At 44.0% G+C, this 21760-nt stretch overlaps 1 protein-coding gene across 1 annotated transcript in view; it reads left to right on the top strand.

Moving 5' to 3' along the window:
* The window catches only part of Gipc2 (GIPC PDZ domain containing family member 2), a 72939-nt gene that overhangs the window by 24632 nt on the left and 26547 nt on the right, over positions 1 to 21760 (top strand). Inside the window, exons 2-3 of the mRNA XM_028879130.2 lie at positions 4579 to 4764; positions 12531 to 12711. Of these exons, the coding sequence (XP_028734963.1) occupies positions 4579 to 4764; positions 12531 to 12711 (367 nt within the window). The remainder of the gene's footprint in view (positions 1 to 4578; positions 4765 to 12530; positions 12712 to 21760) is intronic.

Here is a 21760-nt window from a genome sequence, read left to right as displayed (position 1 = left end):
ATTGACGGATAGAGATTGGAGTCAGTTCGTCATGGCTGGAGTCCCAGACAAGACTTCCTTTTTTCTCTCTAAGCCATTATTTTCTAAGCTGGGAAAAATAAATGGAAAAACAAGGCTGGAGATACCGTTCAGTGGTAGTGTGTTCTTAAAGATTACTTTGGGAGGCAGCTTGTGTAGGACACGGCACCTGGGTGGAAGTTGGACATCTTTCAGCAACTGCTTCTCTTCTTCCATCTTGCTTGGAGGCAGGGCCTCTCCTGTTTCTGCCCAAGTGCTGAAACTGGCTGGTTCCGATGGCCTCACATCTCTATGAGGGAGTACTGACGTTACAGAGGCAAGCAACTGCATATGGCTTTTTATGTGGGTCCTGGAGATTGAACTCACGATGTCAGGCTTGCTTGGCAATCACCTCTACCCTCTGAGCCACCTAACCGCCCCTGAGGCATGTTCTCATCATGCTTGGGACCCTGAACTAAAACCAACCAACCAACAAACACACCTCTCTGTTGCATGCCCCTTATCTAAAAGGCTTAGAATTAGATGTATTTTAGATTCCAGTTTCATTTTGGATTTTGGAATAGTTGCATATTTAACATAAAATTCACTTACAATTTGTTTAAATCTCATACACATAGACTGAAGGTAATGGTGTATAATACTTTTAAAAGTAATTTTGGGCAGAAAACACAATTTTATGGTATAGAATATTCCACATTATGTTGAGGTACAAAAAGTTTTGGACTGTGGAACGTTCTGAATTTGGACTTTCAGATTAGTGTTGCTTAATCTGAAAGACACCACCACCAGGAGCTATTGTAACATCAAATGTAGTGGCTGGTACCCATAATTCATCAGTGTCTCCTGTACTTAATGCTGAATTTCTTTTCTCCTTTCAGACTTTCATCTCCTCAGCATGTTGTTCTCAGTGGAAGTAGATGCTTGTACCCACTGTGCTTTAGTGGAAATGGAAGCCCATGTTAGGACAAATATACCTTGCCCCAGTATCAGCATAGAAAATAATTTTGAGTTATGAAAGTTTTTTGATATTACATGTTTATCCTTTGAGGGTGTGTTTGTTTGAATAAGAATGCCCCCATAGGCTCAGATATTTGAATGCTTGGTCACAATGGAGTAGCACTGTTTGAAAGGATTAGAAGGATTAGGGCGTGTGGCCTTGTTGGAGGAAGTCTGTTACTGGGAGTGGGCTTTGAGCTTTCAAAAGCCCATGACAAGCCCAGTCTCTCTCTCTGCTTTTGGATCAAGATGTAGCTCTAAGCTACTTTTCCAACAGCACACCTGCAATCCGTCATGGTCCCAGCCTTGATGATAATGGACTCTCTGGAACTGTAAGCAAGCCCCAATTAAATGCTTTCTTTCATAAGAGTTGTCTTGGTCATATTGTGTCTTCATAGCAATAGAACAATGACTAAGGCCTGGGGCATTATATAGCAGAAAACACTGAAATTTTTGGAAGGTTTTTGTTGTTGTTGTTTTAGGGTTATTAGACTGTCTTGGCTAGCCTAGAATTCAATATGTAGACCAGCCTTTGAAACTCAGACAATACAAATGCCCAGGGCTGGAGGATGGTGGAGTGGTTAAGAGCATTTGCTGCTCTTCAGAGAACCAGAGTTCAGATCCTAGCACCCACATCAGTTGGCTCACAACCACCTGTAGCTCTGACTTCAGAGGGACCAAACACCTCTAGTTTCTTTGGACGCCTGCACTCAGATGTATACACCCCCACATAGACACATCCACATATGCATAATTAAAAATGAAATAAATCTGAAAAAAAGACAATAGTTCAGGTTGAACCTAGTCATTAACGAAGGGAACAAATGCCAATGTTTTCTTACATGTAGTTGTGGAGTGAAAATCCCTTCATGAGAGTAGGGAGGGTTACTAGGCTTTTGTTTCCCTTTTTTATTTTCTACAGTGACAATGACTGGCATTTCTACAATTCGTGCTTGAGATAAGGGTAGAAAGAAGGTAAGGTAGTGGGAAAACTGAGATACAGAAGACCGTTCCATGAAACCCTTTAGCATTGCTACTGTAGGTAGCCACAGGAGACAACCGTCTCACTTGCTCACCCTTAAAACAACACCCACAAGAGTCTCTGGCTCTTTGGCCTGCTCTTGGGACTCTTCTTCCTGTTGGGTTGCCTTGTCCAGCCTCGATGTGAGGACTTTTGACTTGCCTTATTGTATCTTGTTTTATCGTGTTTGGTTGTCTCTTGGAAGCCTCTTTTCTGAAGGAAAAAGGAAGGGGAGGGGGAAGGTGGTGGGGAGGAGAGGAGGAAGAGGACGCTGTGGTCAGGATGTATTGTATGAGAGAAGACTCTACTTCAAAAACACACACCCACAAATAATGCACTTTTAGGTGTACAAACCATAGCTCCCCCCCCCCCATCTTGTTGGAACATGTAGAATCTTTGGCCAGGGTAGTTCCTGTTTAAGGAAAATATCAAACAAAAGAGAGCTAGAAATGAACTTCCTGGAGTTTTAAAAATAATTTGGATGTGTTTTTGAAGATGTGTTCATCTGACTATGGACTAGAATACCTTCTGAAGCACTAGTGACAGATATTTATTCTGTGCTACCCACAAAGTATCTAGAGAATGTGTAATGGTATCACCGAAAGAAATGTAGCATTAATTTATATTGCAGGTTCTATGCTCAGGCTTTCTCTGTCCTAGCCAGGTGAGTTTCATTGATCAGTAGTAACAAGTATGTGGTAGAAGTTTAAAATACTGGGAAAGTAGCAATTAAAGTTTAAAAATACACAGTAAGAATACTGTTCTAGTCAAGGTTGTCTAGAGGAATAGAACTGATAGAGTATATGTATATTTCAACATGTGTGTGTGTGTACTTCGTAGGCTCTACTGCTGGTGGTATGAGAACAAGAGCAAGCAGACAAAGAGCAAAAGCTTCCTTCCTCCTTGTCCTTTATGTAGGCTACTACGAGAAGGTGTGGCCCAGATTTGGACCTCAAGTGGTATGGATTTAAGGTGGCTTTTCTACCTCAAATGATCCAGTTAACTAGAAATCCTTCACAGGTGTGCCTGGCAACTTGGGCTATTAGCTGGCAACCAGGAATAGCCACCACCTACGTTTTCTGGGGGAAATGAAGTTTATCCTGGTTCTCATCTTCAAAATGAGCAAAGCCCAGTTCTTCTGCTCTGATCATGCCTTTTAAGAAGCTCTCACATATACCTGTAGATGTTATTCAGAACATGCTGTCTCATGGGAATAGTAGTGTAGGACCCTTAGAACGTGCTGGGTTGTGAAGTTCTTCTTATGCATAATACCTTACTCAATTTTGTAAGAACTCTGGATGTTTCCCAAACTTTAACAATGCTGTCCAAGCCTCAGGGTCTCACTATGTAGCCCAGGTTGGTCTGGAACTCACGGAGGTCCCCCTGCCTCTGCTCCCAAATGTTGGGATTAAGGACATGTGCCATCATGCTTGGTCCCTCCATTTCTTTTTTAAAATGTAAATGGTTGTATTTGTTAGTTATTGACATACAATTCATTCCTAAAACATTTCATCCACTATTTAAATTGTACCCTGTCTCCTGTGCTGGGCACTGAGCCCGTTAGAAACAAATAGTGACCTTGGTGTTTTACAAAGGAGCACAGAAGCAAAGTGAAAGTAACTCAACAAGGCTACTTCTTGGTGTTAAAAAGCCTGTACTGGCCTGTAGAGGGCCAGGCCTGGTGGCCCACGCCTTCAATCCCAGCACTCGGGAGGCAGAGGCAGGCGGAACTCTGAGTTCCAGGCCAGCCTGGTCTACTGAGTGAGTTCCAGGACAACAATTTTTTCAAGGTGGGCCCTATGTGGGCTAGCCATCTTTAGGCAGTAGGGAACCCCGGCCTCCCCCCCCCCCGTCCCCCCCCCCCCCCCCCCCCCCGCAAACCCACAGCCTGATTCATGCTAGGCAAGAGGTCCAACACCTTCACTTAAATGTCTGTTTTGTAGCACTATGATGCAAAAGAATAAAATTTCTCTCATTTAAAAAGATCTGTTGGGTAGGATAGGGGTAGGTGGGTGGAGGGAGGCGGAACAGGAGTTGGTATGTAAAAGGAAAGAAATTTTTTTAAATAAAAAAAAATCTATTTACTGTTTTTTATATTCATTTTCGTCGCCCTGCGTCACTATCATGTGTCGGCTTCATGAAGCCCTCTGGGATTAGAACCTTATGTTTTGAAGGTGTGAGCAATGGGTCACCTGATTGAATTCAGATCCTTGGCTTTGACACTTTGTGACCTCAAAGCAAATGACTTTATCTTGCTAAGTCTCCATTTCCTGTTTGTGACAGGAGGGTAACAATGCCCTTTGTACAGTCATCGTGAGGGTTAGAGGGGACAGTGGACATAAATGACTTAGCTTAGGGACTGGTCTTCAGAAACATCCAATAGATATCGTCTAATGTTAACATGAGAATGTGGCCTCAAATTCTACCCACCCACCACCTTACTAATACATGTTATGACAGGGACTTTTACATCATAAATTGAAGACTTATTAAATAAGTTAATTAATGACCAGACTGATCTAAAAGTTTCCTTTCTCTTACAGATCTTATTTTGTACTTTAAACACACCCAGAATTGACATGGCAAAGCTCCTCGGCGGGCAGTTGGGTCTTGAAGATTTCATATTTGCTCATGTGAAAGGGATAAAAAAGGAAGTGAACGTCTATAAATCAGAGGATTCGCTAGGACTCACCATCACAGATAATGGCGTTGGCTATGCTTTTATCAAGGTAAGATTAAAAAAAAAAAAAAAAAAAAAGACAGAAATCACAGGGTGGCCCAGTTAAGAAAACTGCCAGGTCAAAGAGAATTAGAAATCATCTTCAGGGAGAGCTAAGTAGCTCAGCTGGATTCACAAATAGGTATTTCACTGTCATTTAAAAAACATTTGAAGATAGCATTTTTTAAATATTCTTTTTGAAATTCTTCCCTTTGCTTTAAACAGTGTCTAAAATTTAGAACTTCTTGAGTGGGAAGGCCTGGCCCTGGTGCCTTCCCTTTACTCCAGGAAGTCGCCCTGCTTGTGTATCTCTGAGGATGTCCTGGATGATTTCCTGTGATTTAATGTTACTTCTAACTGCACCAATTTCTTTAAAAAACGTTCTTCAGAATTATCTGAACAGTGTAATTCTTTTGTATGAATACAAAAAGAGTAATACAGAGTTGTAAAGATAAGAGATTTAAAATAGTATGAAAATGAGAATAGCTAAGAAGTAAAAATTCTGCTGTAGTGAGTACAGCTGCCTTCCCACTGTGTGTGTGTGTGTGTGTGTGTGTGTGTGTGTGTGTGTGTGTGTGTGTGTGTGTGTTGGCTCAGGAACCCCTGTGTGTGCTAAAATCTGTGCCTGCTCAAGTGTGTAATACAAATAGCATAGCATTTGTTTGTATAGCACCGGTTTGTAGAGAACCTATGTACACCCTCCTGTACAGCTCAAACCATCTCTAGATGAGTTACAGCATCTATATAAACACCTATGTGTCACATTGCTGAGACCAAGGGAATATCTCTATATGTCCAGTACAGACACAATTCTTGAATGTTCTCTTGAGACACTGTCTTGCCATGTAGCCCAGGCTGTCCCTGAACTGGGCTCAGGTGATCCTACCTCCTAGAGGAGGGTGGGGTGAGGTGGGGTGGCTCCCTTTATAGCAGTCACTGAGAAGCTTATCAAACGCTTATCACTTCACGTTTTTTGTTTAACCTTCACGGCCATCCTGTTTCGATTTATTTTCATTTAATTTTATGTGTACAGAGGTGCTTGTGTTCGTGTGGGTGTGCACACATGCATGTAGAGGCATGTATATGTGTTCATGTGTGTGGTGGCCAAAGGTTGATGATCCTCAGTTTTCCTCAGTCACTTATCTCAGTGAGCCTTTCAGGGAGCTCACTGGTTAGTTTAGGTTGGCTGTCAAGCACTTTAGGGATCTGACTGACTCTGCCTCCCCATTGTTGGAATTACAGATGCCTGCCTGGCTCTTTATGTGGGAGCTAGAGATCCAAGCTCTGGTCCTCAGGGTCTCACGGCCAGCACTTTTTCCAACTGATCTAGTTCCCATTTTCACAATAATCTTACTTTATTGGCACTATGCATTTTTTAATTTGCTTTTATGTTGTAGTCTAGTAACATTTAAAAAAAAATCTACAGCTTAATGACGGTTCACTGACTAACACTGGTACAATGGTGTAAGATCCATAGGAATTGCATTCCTGCCACCCTGAAGGCTCCCCTGTTTGCCCTTCCAGTTGATACCTACCCTGAAAAGTGGCATCTGCGGCCGGCCGTTTGCTTCTTGAAGTTCCTAGAATCATCGTTATTTACTCTGCCGTCCCTGCGTTTGTCAGTGTGTCTTTGCAATCCGTGGTGGGCAGTGTTACCAACCCCACTTTACAGACAGGATACAACCAGGCAGGTTCAGGATTTGAACCCAAGAAGTCTGACCCTAGGGCCAGCATTTCTATGCACTGAGCTAAGACTTGGCGATAGGCTTTGTGCAACGTTTCTTTGCTGCTGCACGGCATTGTTAAAGAAACGTTTACGGGGTCGTTATGTTCGCTGCAGATGCTACTCTAACTGCCCGCTTGATAAGATGGCTATTTTTAGCTCTGCGGAAGATAGGAATTTGGAACACTGGAGGTTGAGTGGGTGACCAAATGGAAAACCATTGAGTTGGGAAAGTCATGTGGGATCATCCAGGGGAAGTTCAGGACACAGGCCCTGGCAGCAGAGCCCGCCTACTGTCTGCAGAAGAGGGTGGAAGCTTTAGCTGTTAGCATCTGACATTCAGAGCTGCTGTTTCTATTTTTTTTAAATGTCTTGTCAAACATGTGCCTGCCTCAGAGTACTAGTCACTAGTCCTTTGGGGACAGAGGGCACGGTAAGATAAATACTGAGTACTTTAAAATACAGATGATAAAAATTTTATAAATTGAATAATTTCAAAATTGAAAATATTACAATTTTATAATTATAAAAATAGCTTTTATATGTCACCTACATAAATGTCCACTTTTTATCATTTGCTAATTTGCTATGTTGTTTTTGTATACATTTATATCTGTATCTCTATATGCATCCTTTTTTACTTCCAACTACAGAGTGTGATTACTAAGATCAAAAGTATTCTTTATGCTACATCTAACCATAGCACAATCATGAAATTGAGAAGAATGAACATTGATTTGACTGGGCTGGGGATGTAGTTCAATGGGTAGAGTATGTCTTACATACTCAAGGCCTTGGGTTCTGTCCCCAGCACAGCATAAAACTGGGCATACAGGTACACGCTTATAATCCCAAAGCCGGTAAAGGCAGAGTGATCAGAAGTTCAAGATCACCTTTGGCTCTGTCGAGAGCTGGAAATCAGCCTTGTTTTGAGCTCTTGTCTCACCACAAAACAAAAACAAACAAACAAGAAAAGCTTGCCTCTAGTCCACTTTGGTTTTGGTTACCTTCCCCACACCCCCTCCCTCCTGTAGTCCCAGAGCAACATCCTGCTTTCTGTTAGTTCTTCTGTGTCCCTGGAATAATTCCTCAGCTTTTTGTAGGGTTCTCTTTAATCTCTTTTTTTCCTTGATTAAAAAAATTTTTTTTTATATGTGTGGGTATTTCGCTTGCATGTACCTCTGTGCACCACATGATTACCTGGTGCCTGCAGAGGCCAGAGCAGTGTCAGACCACCTGGAACTGGAGTTATCAATGGCTAGGGATGGTTGTGAGTGCCATGTTGGTACTGGGAATTGAACCTGAGTTCTCAGTGCTCCTAACCTCTGAGCCATCTCTTCAGTCCCTAATCTGTTATGTTCTGATGTGTCCTTATGTTGAGAAAATGGTTATACTCCTTGGATCAGGAAATTATCCAAGTGCTGACAATTCCTCAGGGGACCACTTTGGAAGGGATGTGAGGTTTGTTGTCTCATTATTTGTGATACTGTATTTTCTTTTATAAATAATAGATGAGAGTGTGGAGACATGTTGAGAGTCAGGAGGGTTGCTTGCTTGCCAGCAGCCTAGATCCAGATTAAATATGTCTTCTTTGCCTTTTGCAGCATTAATCTCCAAAACCAGATGAGAGAAAAAGTTCTTTGGATTCTTAAGCAAATATTGAATAATATAAATGACTCAAGAAACATTAGCAAATAATGTTTCTTTTTCATGCCTCTTGATCCTTGGGACCAGATAATATGCTGACAAATATTATTAATCTCTGTTAAGTTATTGTTTGATGGTTAAAACACATTATATTTCAGAAGTTTATAATTTATAATAGGTTTTCGGTATTGCAATAATAGGTTTCTCTGCCCACACAGTAAGCCAGATCTAGCTGAATTGAAAAAGCAAAAGAATAGGTTTATTTGGGCAAAGCAACTCCTGGTGAGTTCTCCAGTCCCAGAGTTCGAGGCAGAGAAGTCTCATGCTGAACTACAGGGAGCTTATATAGCCTGTAGGCGAGGGGTGATGATGTGTCTCCCATAAGCTGGGTTTGTGCCCAAGCGTGGTCAAAAGCTGGAATGCTTAGGCGGGGACTTGGGCTGCTGGCGGCTCCAGGGGAGGAGCAGCTGCCGCTGCCCAGAATGCAGAACTGGGCTTTTTGGTGCAGTTTCTTTGTTGGAGATTCTCTGAGAGAGCAGCATTTGGAGAGAGAGATTGCGCTTTTTGGATCAAGCAGGAGTGAGCTGGAGGTTCTAGCCGAACAATTTAAATTAAAAAAAAATGTTCACATATATATGTGGAGGCCAGAGGTCAATATCAGGTGTCCCCAGGAGCTAACTGCCTTCCTTTCTAAGATAGGATCACTTCCTGGGATCTCATCGACCGACTAGACTAGCTGGCCAGGAAGCCCAAGTGTCCTCTTGCCTCCCCCTCTCCAGGACTGGTTTAGACACACACGTGTCCCATGCTTCACAACTAACATTTTACAGATTGAGCTCTCTTGCACAGCTCGAATTATCTGGGAAGAAGAACCTCAGCTGAGAAACTGAGAAAATCTGTCTCCATCAGATTGTCTTTAGGCAGATCTTTGGGGCATGTTCTTAATTCCTGATGGATGAAGGAGAGCCTAGCTCACTGTGTGCACTGCCACCTTGAGCAGGTGGCCCGGACTGTATGGAAAAGCAGGCTGAGCAAGTCCTGAGGAACAATCCATAAGCAGCACCCCTCTATGGTCTCTGTATCAGTTCTTGACTCCTGGTTCTTGCCTTAAGTTCCTGCCTTGGCTTCTCAATGGACTGTGACCCAGGGAATGTAAACTGGTTAAACCTTTTCTTTCTCATTTTTTTTTTGTTTGTTTGTTTTGTTTGTAAGAGACAGGGTCCCTCTACATAGCCCTGGAATTCTTTATGTAGACCAGGTGGCCTCAAACTCACTGAGTTCCTACTGCCTCTGACTCCAGAATACTGAAATTAAAGACATGCACCACCATTCCCGGCCTGATCTTTGGTGTTTTATCACAGTAACAACCCTAAGACACCCACCACCTCAGTTTTATTCTGTTGGCTTAGGCGTCGGCTCAGATCACTTAAAACAGCCAGGTCACTACTGTGCTTCCACATCGGGTGTGTCTTCCGGCGCCTTCTCGGTGTGTCTCCTTCATTTTCTCTTCCTGATCCCCAATCCACGTCTGTCCTCACAGAAGCTTTGTCTCCAGCTGCTGCCTGGGTCTCTGCCTGCTCCTGTCCGACTTCTGCAACCTGCCTTTCCTCCTGTACTCTGGATGCTTTCTGGTGACCTTTCTGGCTTCTTACAGACTGGGTGACAGTGTCTCCTCATGACCCTGACCCTTAATTCACAGGTAAGAGTCATCCATCTCCTCTAAGTTTTTATCTGATTAAGCTTATATATTTCATTGTTTTAAATAAGATTACAAGTGTTGAAAAAACTAAAGATACGTATATGAGGTTACTGAAATTTGTTTGATATAAGTGACCAAAGCGGGGGAAATAGGCTGCAGGTGCATCAAGACATCAATTAGAATTAAAAAAAAAGTCAAAGTTAAATGCAGATTTTCAAATCCCATGGTGGCTTAAGAATGGTTATTTAGCAGTGTGTCTAATAGTTTTTTTTCCCTTTAGAAGAAAAAATCTTTTGTTTAATCTTGTTTTCTGCAACAATTTAGAAACTGTAGATTTTTTTTTGGGTGAGGATGGTGGTGGTTTTGAGACAGGGTTTCTCTGTGTAGCCCTGGCTGTCCTAGAATGTGCTCTGGAGACCAGGCTGACCTCAGATTCAGAGATCTGCCTGCCTCTGCCTCCTGAGTGCTGGGATTAAAGGTGCGTGGCCACCACCGCCCGGCAGAACTGCTTTTTTAAGCAGTGTGTCGTAGTGACCATGTTTGTTTCTGTTAGTTGCATAAGAGATGATGAATATAGCGGCAATTAACAAGGCAATTCCACGTAGTTTCGCTGGTAATTAAGAGAGGTTTATTTCAGAGGTAACTTAGAGCCACCAAGCGTAAGTTACAGGATCTGGGAGAGATGAGGTGCAGTCCAGTGTGGTTCTCTGGAGAACTCTTGGCTTAGTCTGCAGTCCAGCATCCAGGATCATGAGGAGTCAAGAGAGCAAGCACGTACGCATCTTAGGGGGTCTCCTCTCGGCCACGCCCAGGGGCAGGTCATAGGCAGGTGACTGCTGACACACTAGGGCAGTGTTTCAAGGTCAAATCTGGAACAGCTACCCACTACAGATGAATTCTAGTAAAACAACGTCAGTTAGATTCGGAGACTTCCGGCTTTACTACCTTTTGTGTGTAATAATAAATGAGGGATATTTAAATGGGTATTAGCATGCCATTTGTATACAGTGTTTTAATAATTACTAGAACAAAAAAACATAACGCTATTTTTAGAATCAAAGTAAAATGAAATCTATTGTTGGTTATGGTGTACAATAATACAATTAAAAATGCTTATCTTGCTAAGCTCCATCTTTTTCAAGATTTTCCTGATAACAGCATTATGGAGATATTGGCTACCTCTGGTTTTGCTCAGCTCTTACACATGTTGATCAGGCAGATGTGGTGTCTCCCTGGCAGGGGTAGGGTCCATACACTTTTATAACAAAGCAGCCAAGCCCCTGCCTGACCTGCCTGGCCTGGTCTGTCCTTCCCATGAAGGATTTTGTTCTGTTCCCTCCTCATCACTGGGGAGATCTTGCACGTGTTTTGGAGTCTCTTAGCTGGCAGAGTTTTCTGGGGTCCCTTTCCATAAGGTCCCTTTCCCTAAGATCCCTTCAGAATTCTTGGTGCCATCGAATGGATTTTTACTCTTATGGTGAAACTCTGCATGCCAGGTGCATTGTAGAGAAGTAAAATTTAATAAACTGGGTGTGGTAGAATAGGCCTGAAATCCCATTATTTAGGAACTAAGGTCAGGAGGATTACAAGTTTGAGGCCAGCCTGGCTACTTAGAGAGATGTCTTTAAAAAAAAAAACAAAAAAACAAAAAAACAAAAACAAAAAAACAAAAAAACAAAAAACAAAAAACAAAACAAAACCAAAAAAACAAAAGCAGGACTGGTGAGATGACTCAGCAGGTAAGGAAAGGTGTTTGCTGCCAAGCCTGACAAGCTGAGGTGGGTGTCCTTGGGACACTGGCTCCTGGAAGCTGTCCTCTAACTTCTACATGCCTGCCATGGCGCGCCACACACACACACACACACACACACACACACACACGTCATAAAAATGTAAAAATGAAAACTACCCCATCAAAGAGCTTGAAGTTTCTCCGTGGGTCCTAAGCTTGTCTCAGTTAAAATGCATCAATGCAAATCAACAGTATGCAAATCAACAGTATGCAAATAATAGTAAGACCTTGCCCTCACTGATGGGATGTCAAAGCGCAGACTCTGACTTCTGAAATGTTAACCATGCTTGTCACTCAGGGGACACTGGTCTCCTTGACTATCACAGCGTCTTTGCATTTGCAACAGATTTAAACACAAAGCCACTAGACAGAGCTTAAGCTCTCTGCGTCTCTTGTTGAAATTATTAAAAATAGAAAAAAGCCACTTATCCATGGAGCAGAAGAAGTGTCTCAGTGGCCACGAGCACTTGCTGCTCTTCCAGAGGGTGTGTTTGGTTGCCAGCATCACAGCCTCCTGTAGCTTCATCTGGCCTCTGTGTGTGTGTGTGTGTGTGTGTGTGTGTGGTGTGTGTGTGTGTGTGTGTGTGTGAGAGAGAGAGAGAGAGAGAGAGAGAGAGAGAGAGAGAGAGAGAGAGAGAGAGAGAGAGAGAGAGAGAGAGAGAGAGAGAGAGAATCATTTATCACTGTGTAGTTTGGAATGCTGTGTGAGATGGTGGCTGTGAGCTAGCTGAATTCTGAATGGAAGGAAGATGAAGCAGGGTGGGGAAAGGATGCTTGTTCTTTCTTGCTTGGTTTTCCATCTTTAAGTGAGCTTTAAACTATATTGTAAATATGTCAGCATGATGTATCTCAGGAGCCTGAGAAGTGATGCCACACAGTTCCACTGGATAGTGTCATTGATTTTCTTTCTTTCAGAGAATTAAAGATGGCAGCACCATCGACTCAGTTAAGACGATCTGTGTGGGGGATCATATTGAATGCATAAATGGAGAAAATATTGTTGGATGGCGTCACTTTGAAGTTGCTAAGAAGCTAAAGGAATTGAAAAAAGAGGAACTCTTTACTTTGCAGTTAATAGAACCCAAGAAGGCATTTGGTAAGTTGAGTGTGTGTGTGTGTGTGTGTGTGAGAGAGAGAGAGAGAGAGAGAGAGAGACAGAGACAGAGACAGAGAGAGACAGACAGACAGACAGACAAAGAGAAACTGGTTTTTTCTCATTATTTAAGAGTGAGGATACTGCCATGTGGGGACGTACAATTTCACCACCCTTCTTATCTACCGTACTAATGAAGAATACAGGAAATTATAGACAGCATTCCTTAGAAGGAAAGCAGCTATGGAAGGGGGAAGAAAAATTCCCAGTAAAAGAATCTTTTCTTTTGTTTTTGCTTTTTGTTTTGTTTTGGGTTTCTCTGTGTAACAGCCTTGGCTGTCCTGAAACTCTTGCTTTGTAGACCAGGCTGGCCTGGAACTCACATAGATCCACTTGCTTCTGCCTCCTGAGTGCTGGGATTAAAGGCGTGCGCCACCACACCCAGCCAGAAAGACCTTTTCTAAACCAGCTTCTGGTTCTGCAGAGTCAGATGTCTGGGCATTGGAGGTGGATATGCGGCCGAGCCAATCTCTGCTCTATTGTCTCACTTTGCTGAGCAGGCAGATGTTTGATGGAGCTCTTCAAACCACAATTGTTTTCCAGGGACCCAAGCAGCCGAGGGTTCCATATGCATGGAAGTGGTATCTAACAGTCATCCACTCTGTTTCACAGACTTCTTAAACACTTTCTCCCTTGACATTTAGAGTTTGGGATGTCATGATGTGACTCCCCCTTTCCGGTCACATCTGTACATGCCTGGTTTTAGCCACAGCAGCTGTGTCTCAACTGTTGCTCAAACTTCCAGAGCCATGTCATAGGGGTGAGAATGTACCAGCTTCTCTCACTACCCGGCACTATTTTAATAAGTCAGATGGAAGCCTCATGCACCTCAGTGCTAAAATATCTTCAGCAGAATCATCTGGGCCTGCCCTGACTCATCCTTGACCCCACCTCACACACCCTGTGTTCTTGCTGATGCCCACATAACACAAATATTTCTTCTAACTTGTCTCTAATGTTGTTTTCTCAAGGCAGCTAATGAAAACAGTGGAAAGAATTACACATGGCCTTCTGCCTTCCAGTGAGTGACAGATCGCCTCTATATGTGGAATTAGGAAGTTCTCTGTTCCCATGGGACCCTTTGTAAGATAACAGACATCCAGTGGGGGTTGTGCTGCATGAGGGAGACAGTTCCACTGAAGGCTGAGAGAGGATGCTCGCGGCCTCCTCCTGGCTTCTCAGGGACCAGTGGCGCTGCCAGACTCCTGCCTGCTGCAGCAGCCCTTCCACATGCCCTGCTGATGTTTGATCCTGACGCTGGTGGGAGTAGGGGCCTCAGATGCACGGTCTTACAGATGCAGACTGTTCTCTGTATAACTCAAGAAATAGATTTCTTCCTATATTTGTCTCAAAAGCATAATCTGTCTTTGAGTTTATTTCTTTCTGTTTTTTCCCCACGTTTTCCCACTTTTGTTGTTATGTTTGTTTGAAGTTCACTGTATATTGGAGGATGACCTTGAACTCCTGACCTTGCTCCTCCCTCTCAAGTGCTGGAATTACAAGCACATGCCATCCCACCTGGCTGTTGTATACACTGACCCCCTGGGGTCCCTATGTCTATATGGTCATTGCTCTTACCCCTTAATTTGGGTTCGAATTGCTGGTTGCTGGGGCCGATGTGCTTAGTCCTGACTGTGCTAGGGTTGGACTTTCAGAGACATGTGTAATAAATAACTTCTGTGCCTGGCTACAACTGGAACGCCTTTCTGTTGCCTCATGGCGCCCACTGACATGCTGAAGAAGCCCCTGGCTAGGAAGGTATTGTGTTAGAGGCCACATTCTGTTGGTGTGGGGGTTGGGCTATCCGCAGGTTGATTTTGGAACCATGGCTGGCTTTCACTTTATGAGCTGATGGTCTGTAGCGGTTTTCTCCCTTCAGTGGACTGAGCCTGGGGGGTCTTTCTCAGAAGGAAGCCTTGTCACGCTGCCATCTTCTGACCCTGCATTTTGGGGCTCCCCTTTTGTCTCTGGACTAAAGGTAAAGTTATTTGTTCATTCTCTGGCTTTTCTCCAGGGAGTCTGTGTCAGGGAGGCAGATACTTATGGGGTCAGGCTTCTCCCAGTTCTCTTGGTCTTCATCTTATTGTCTATTTCCTTTCTTTCTTCCTGTGTTTTCTGGAACTATCATTGATTTGGGGCCAGGACCTCAAATTTCTTTTCTTTCTTCCCCTATTATTTATTATTTATTTATTTATTTGTTTGTTTGTTAAAGTTCTATTGATGTGAGACACCATGACCATGGCAATCCTTAAAAAAGAAAGCATTTAGTTGGGGCTTGTTTGTAGTTTAGAGGTTTAGTTCATTATCATGGCAAGGAACACAGCCACACTCAGTCAGAGTAGCTAAGAGTTCTATGATCGAACCCACAGGCAGCAGGAAGAGAGTCACCCGGCCTGGCTTGGGCTTTTGAAACCTCAGAGCACAACCCTGGTGTCACACTTCCTCCAATAAGGCCACACCTAACCCTTTCAAATAGTGCCACTCCCTAAGCATTTAAATGTATGAACCTATGGGGGTCATTCTTATTTAAACCACCATAGGGCTGAAGGAAAAAAAAAACCATTCCATTTCCTGTTCTTGGACTGTAGATGAAGATCTTGGATTCTCTAACAATCTAGAATGTACTAATATTTTAGCACTTATCTGGTCTTGATAGATGGCAAGAGCATACTGGTACATTTCTTTCAACAGGTACTTACTGAGACATTGTATGTGCTGGTCTTAGGGTACTAGATAATGACATTGACCATTTATTAATATCCTACTGTGTACCATCTCTGTGCCATGTGCTCTCATATGCTAAGATTCAGATCTGTAAGCTCCTATCTAGTGAGATGAAATGAATATGAAAATAAATCAATTGAGCAATGGATGTTAAAGTGCTAAATGCACTAGAAGTATAAAAATTGGGAGTAAGGTGTGTAGGAGAAGCTCTGGGGGGGAGGTGGGTACTGAGATTGAATATGGGGCCTTGCTCACACTAGGCAATTGTTCTCTCTCTCAGTTGTATTTCCAGCCCAGGAAAAACTGAGAGAAGGGCTTTGAGCTGCATCTGAGAGGTGAGCAGCTAGCTGCTTGTTCCATGCACATACTGGAGACTGGTGTCCTAGGGAACGGAACAGATAAGCTCAGTATGGAATGCCATTGTATATTTGGGAATGTTGCACACATCAGTGTGTTGGAAATAGAAGTGTTGGGTGGAGGTGTTGTAAGGCATGAAAGCCAAGAGTCAGGAGGGCCCAAGTGATCAAAAGCCCTATTTGTGAAGACAGAGTGGTCCATGGAAGGCCAAGGATGGGGTTTAGGAGGCAGCAGCATTCTCGATTTCAGAATGACATTTGGATACTGTATCAGATGAACAGATGGGATTTGAGGTTGAAGTCAGAAAATCAGAAAGATCATGTTGTGTTATCTGTGGTTGAAGACGGAGTCCTGAATTAAGGCTGGTCCAACAGATGTGGAGAGGAAAAATGGCTTGGAACAGATAAGGGTATGCCGTAACCATTTGTGGACATGAATCTCTTCCTAGCCCTACCATAGGGCATCAGCTCGACTGCTTAAGATCGTTAGAGTAGGTTACCCTCCATTCTGAAGTACTTGGGATTAATCCCAGAGCATGCTAGATAAGTACCCTACAACTGAGCTACCTCGATAGAACTTTTATTTAGAGAGTTGACTGTTTATTGTTCTTCCTGAACGTTAAGAAGGTTGGATTGCAAAGCCATTGAATGCAGAGGTAAAGAAATGAGACATGGCAAATAATGACCCACAGATTTGTGGGTTGGTTGGGGGACTCTTTGAGATGAGGAAAGTGGGAAGATTTAGGAAGGAGACAGGGAAGAGAAATGAGAAGTACAATTTGGGATCTAATATGTTTGAAATCCATGAGACAGTGTAGTTGGAAATGTGTGAGGCTGGTGGGCATTGAGAACTGAAGCCTAGAAGGGTTTTATGAATGACTGAGCTGAAATGCTCCAAGAACAAATCTATTGATTCAGAGTGAAGACAAAGGACAGAAATCAGAGCTTCGTGGAAGACACCAGCACTTAAGCAGTGGAGGGAAGAGGAACTGGCACAGTGAGGAACGGCTAGATTGGGGAGACTACCTCGTAGGTGTCCTTCTCATTCTTTCTAAGAGCAGAACCATTGGGTTTTCCTGAGTTGGCCTTGGGGCTGAGAGAGGAGTAAAGGCCACTTGGGATCTTTTGTGCTGGTCAGCCATCCAGTCACTCTTTTGCAACTAGTGGGGCCAGACACAGTGCATAGAACACAAAATAGAACAGAGATGCAAGTATCGTAGTACCTCATACATAGAATGGAGTATACTGGATTGTTCTGTTTTATTCTGTTTGCTATAGGGTCTCATGTAGCCCAGGATGCCCTCAGACTTGCTCTGTGGTTGATAATGACTGGCCTAGTCACTGTTTTATTGATGTGAAGAAACACTATGACCACATCAGCTCTAATATAAAGGAAAGCATTTAATTGGGGCTGGCTTACAGTTCAAAGGTTCAGTCCATTATCCTCATGGTGTGGAGCTTGGCAGCTCAAGTGCAGACATGGTACCGGAGAAGGGGCTGAGAGTTCTACATCAGGGATCCACGGGCAGCAGGAAGAGAGAGAGCCACTGGTCTTGGGCTCTTGAAATCTCGAAGCCCACCCCCAGTGACACACTTCCTCCAACAAGGCCACACCTCTAAGGACACTCTTCCTAATCTAAGTTTGCCTTCTAAGTAGTGTCACTCACTGAAGACTAAGCATCCAAATCTATGATCCTACTAGGCCATTCTCATTCAAGCCACCACAATGACCTTGAACTTCTAATCCTCCTCTACCTCCCAAGGCCAGAGTCACAACTGAGTGCTAACACACTCTGTTTCCGCACCGAACCCAGTGCCTCGTGAATACAAGGCAAACACTCTTCCAACTGAGGTACATCCCCAGCCGCAGGGAATGTTTCATTTGTTACAAACAGATGTCTGTTTCAGTTACCTGTGTTTGTATATATTTATAGTATTCATTAAACACCATCACGTATTTGTTTCTCACAGTGAGTCATGCAAAACCACAGCACTTAGAGCTTCTGGGTTGGAGGGTTTCCTTGTTGGAAATGTGAGGTGCAGCTTTCCCCCGACCTGACACGGTTTCTCCTGCCGAGCTGCTGTCTGGTCGAGTTTTTCCTCTCTCCAGCCCCCATCATGGCAGCCTTCCAGCCCTTATCAAGTGTTGGCTGGAATGTCTCGGAGGTATTTTTTAGGGCTTGGCTCTTTTCCTTTCTCCTTGTGCTAGTGCTAAGGGACATAACTTTCACAATGAACTCAACCCTGTTCATGGCAAACCCAGACTGTCCCAGGCTGTGGAAATCCACTTTACTGTTGAGAAGACTCTTGAAACCAGACCAGAGCAAACAGTTCCTTCCCCAGGAGACCTTTGAACTGTAGGGAAATAACTCGTGGGTCCGTGTAGGTTTGGCCCCCTTTTGTTTAAATGAGTCTCAACTCATTTTTCCTGGAGAATCTGCCCAGTACGTGACTTTTACCAGAAGGAGACCCGTGTTTACCAAGTCAGAAAGGGGGCTGAAAGGAAATGGTTTCCTCTTAAGATATTTGCGGGTTAGATTTTGGGGGGTATTTAGATTTTTGTAGCAGGTCTGCTATGTCTGCTTTTAGAGGCTTCCTTTCTGTGATGTGTACCCATCAGAATAGGATGTTAAGTATGCGAAGAGGGTGGTTAGTCCTTGGAGTCACACACAGCCGGGCACGTCATTGTCCTGAGTCAGCTTGCTAAGGGCTCTTTTCAAACGCTGCCTTGTAGCACCTTTGGACAAAAGCTGTGGTTCTTCAGTGTTACACAACTTCTTAAACATTTCAAACATTATTAAAAAAAAGAAGAAGAAGAAGACTTCTCCCCTCTGGAGGCCAGGCTGGCTTCCACTTTGCAGAGGCTCCTCCATCTCAAGGGCTGGAGTTACAGGCGTGGGCCACCACACATACCGTGGGCCACCACACCTACCTTACCCTGGAGAATATGAGGTGAATTACAAGAGATGAAATGCAATACTGAAGTATGTTGCTCTGCCATGTGTGTGATAACAGGTAAATTCCTCAGTCTTTTGGGGCCTTGGTTTCCCATACAAAAAGTGAAGCCGTCCACAGAGTTTACCTCATTAATCTGTTGTGAAGACTAAATACATTTAAAAACTCAACAGTAGTCCTTGATGCATAGAGTCTTCAGTTACAGCTAGCTGTGGTTACAGGTTAAGCATCCCTTACTGAAAAAAAACCTAAAATCAGAAACATTCCCCAACTGAAAGTTTTTGAACATTGGTCTTGACTAGAAATGGAAAATTCCATAGCTGACCGACATGACGGACCACAGCAGGCACGTCAAAAACGCTGTTTACAGTGGGGCTTCAGGCTGTGAGTTCGGGGTGTATGAGATGCAAATGACGCCCACGTGCGGTCTTGACCCCGTCCCAGGGTGTCCTGTCATACACAGGGATGTCCCCAGATCTGAAAAGCTGATAACCAAAGCATTTCAGACAAGGGACCTGCAGCTCTTTGCAGAGGGATAGCCTTTTCTGCAAGGAATGATTTTAGAAATGTAAGACGCAGGGACAGACGAGTTGGCGATGAGCAGACATTTGTCGAAAGCTGCTGTCTCACCTCAGATCACATGATGGAAAACAGCTATATATCACGGCAGTCGCTGCCGTTCACATTTGTAAGAGTTTTCTGTGTGTGTGTGTGGTGGGGGGGTATAATACATGTGTGGGAAGGAGATGCATGTTAGAGTGGGGGGTGTAATACACGTGTGGGAAGGAGATGCATGTTAGTGTGTGTGTGGGTGTAATACATGTGTGGGAAGGAGATGCATATTGGTGTGTGTGGGTGTAATACATGTGTGGGAAGGAGATGCATGTTAGTGTGTGTGTGGGTGTAATACATGTATGGGAAGGAGATGCATGTTAGTGGGGGGGGTATAATACATGTGTGGGAAGGAGATGCATGTTAGTGTGGCTTACATGTGGAGACCAGACGACAGGGGGTAGCTTCTCCTATTCTCTCTGTCTCATTACCTTGGGGCAGGGTCTCTCACTGAGCTCAAAGCTCAGTTTCAGTGAGGCTAGCTGGCCAGTGAGCTCCTAGGTTCTACCTGACTCTGTTCCCCAACCCTCCCCCAACCCTGGGGTTTGAGGTGTGTGCAGCCATGCCTGGCTTTCTTATGCTTTTGCTTATGAGCCTAGCCTTTAATGGCTGAGCCATCTCTCCAGCCCCATGCCTGGCTTTCTTATGTAGGTGCTGGGGATTTGAACTGAAGTCTTCACACTCAGATAGCAAGTGCTCTTATTCACTGAGCCATCTCTCCAATCTTCTTCTGTAAGTACTTTCTAAGCAAGAAATCATTTGCTCCCTATAGTCATCCTAAACTTAAAGCTGTTTGCCCAGGGCCTTAGTGAGGGGGGGTGTCATGATTTGCTCTCCTCAAGAGTTTACATTTGCATAAAGAGGCAAACACACTAAGAATCTACTAATCTCACTAACAGTAACAGCAGGCATTTATTGGATGTGTGATTGAAGATCCTTAGGGCGAGTGAGAAGGTTAAGGACTCTGAACCAAAACATTGGTGTTTGCCTCTTTTCCCTTATTCTTATTAGCGCCATGACCACTGGTGTTATAAAACACAGATTTATCTGCATCCTAATCCATAGCATCTCTGAATTATACATGGGTTATGTGTGTGGAGTACTTGGAATAGTACTGGAGTAGTCACAGGGTTGGAAGTCAGTGCTGGCAGGTCTAGTACTGTTGTGACCTAAGTTAGTCCTCATGCTGTTCTGGTGAGACTTTTCCAGATGAGTAAACTGAGGCCTGGGGTGGTTTAATCACTCATTGAGTCACATAGGGTGGAGTGAAAGTGCAGGGAGAGATGAATCTGGCTGACTCCAAGGTTTAACCATCTGTGTTCCTGCTTCAGAATACCACGCAGGCCCAGAGGCTGCTGCATTGCAGATGTGGAGCATACAGTTCACTCAGGAGCTGACTGATGATCAGGGTTCCAGGAGCGTGATGGAGCAGGGCGGAGTGGGAAGGCTGGATGGGAACTTCCCCAAAGAGAAAGCCAGGAGGCAGATGGCTATGCCAGGCTCTTGCCAATGTCAAGGACCAGATACTTCCCATCAAAGTTCTGGACTGTCTGACCAGAGGATGCAGGGTGTTAGAACTTTGAGAGTGGCCATTTTACAAAAGACTTCCTTCACCCTAGCTTGGCTTGAAAGTGGACATGCTGACTAGACATGGGGCTTTAGGGTGGACCATGATCGCCAGAACAACCTGAGTCCTCTGGATCCTAGGATGCAAATAAGTGTACCCAAACAAAACTAAGACAGATAGGTTTTCTCACGAAGCTCACAGCTGGGGATTTGTGTGTGTGTGTGTGTGTGTGTGTGTGTGTGTGTGTGTGTGTGTGTGTTTGTGTGTTTGTGCTCATGCATACACACGCAGAGCCATGTGTAGTATTAGTAGGTGGTCAAAGACAGATCCACTTTGACAATTGCTTGTCAGGAGAATATTCTGTCCTGCCTGCCAGCTCCCAAATAACCCCATAGAGACTTATTATTAAATTATAAATGCTCAGCCAATAGCTTAAGCTTGTTACTAAATAGCTCTTACAATTTAACCCATATTGGCTGGGTGGTGGTGGGGCACACCTTTAATCCCAGTACTTGGGAGGCAGAGGCAGGTGGATCTCTGTGAGTTTGAGGCCAGCCTGGTCTAAAGAGCAAGTTCCACGACAGGCTCCAAAGCTACACAGAGAAACCCTGTCTCAAAAACAAAACAAGCCAGGCGGTGGTGGCGCACGCCTTTAATCCCAGCACTCGGGAGGCAGAGGCAGGTGGATCTTTGTGAGTTCGAGGCCAGCCTGGTCTACAGAGTGAGATCCAGGAAAGGCGCGAAGCTACACAGAGAAACTCTGTCTCGAAAAACAAAA

This window comes from Peromyscus leucopus, chromosome 6 (assembly GCF_004664715.2).
Source record: "Peromyscus leucopus breed LL Stock chromosome 6, UCI_PerLeu_2.1, whole genome shotgun sequence".
Taxonomy (NCBI): Eukaryota; Metazoa; Chordata; class Mammalia; order Rodentia; family Cricetidae; genus Peromyscus; species Peromyscus leucopus.
This window is presented reverse-complemented; position numbering and strand designations above follow the sequence as displayed.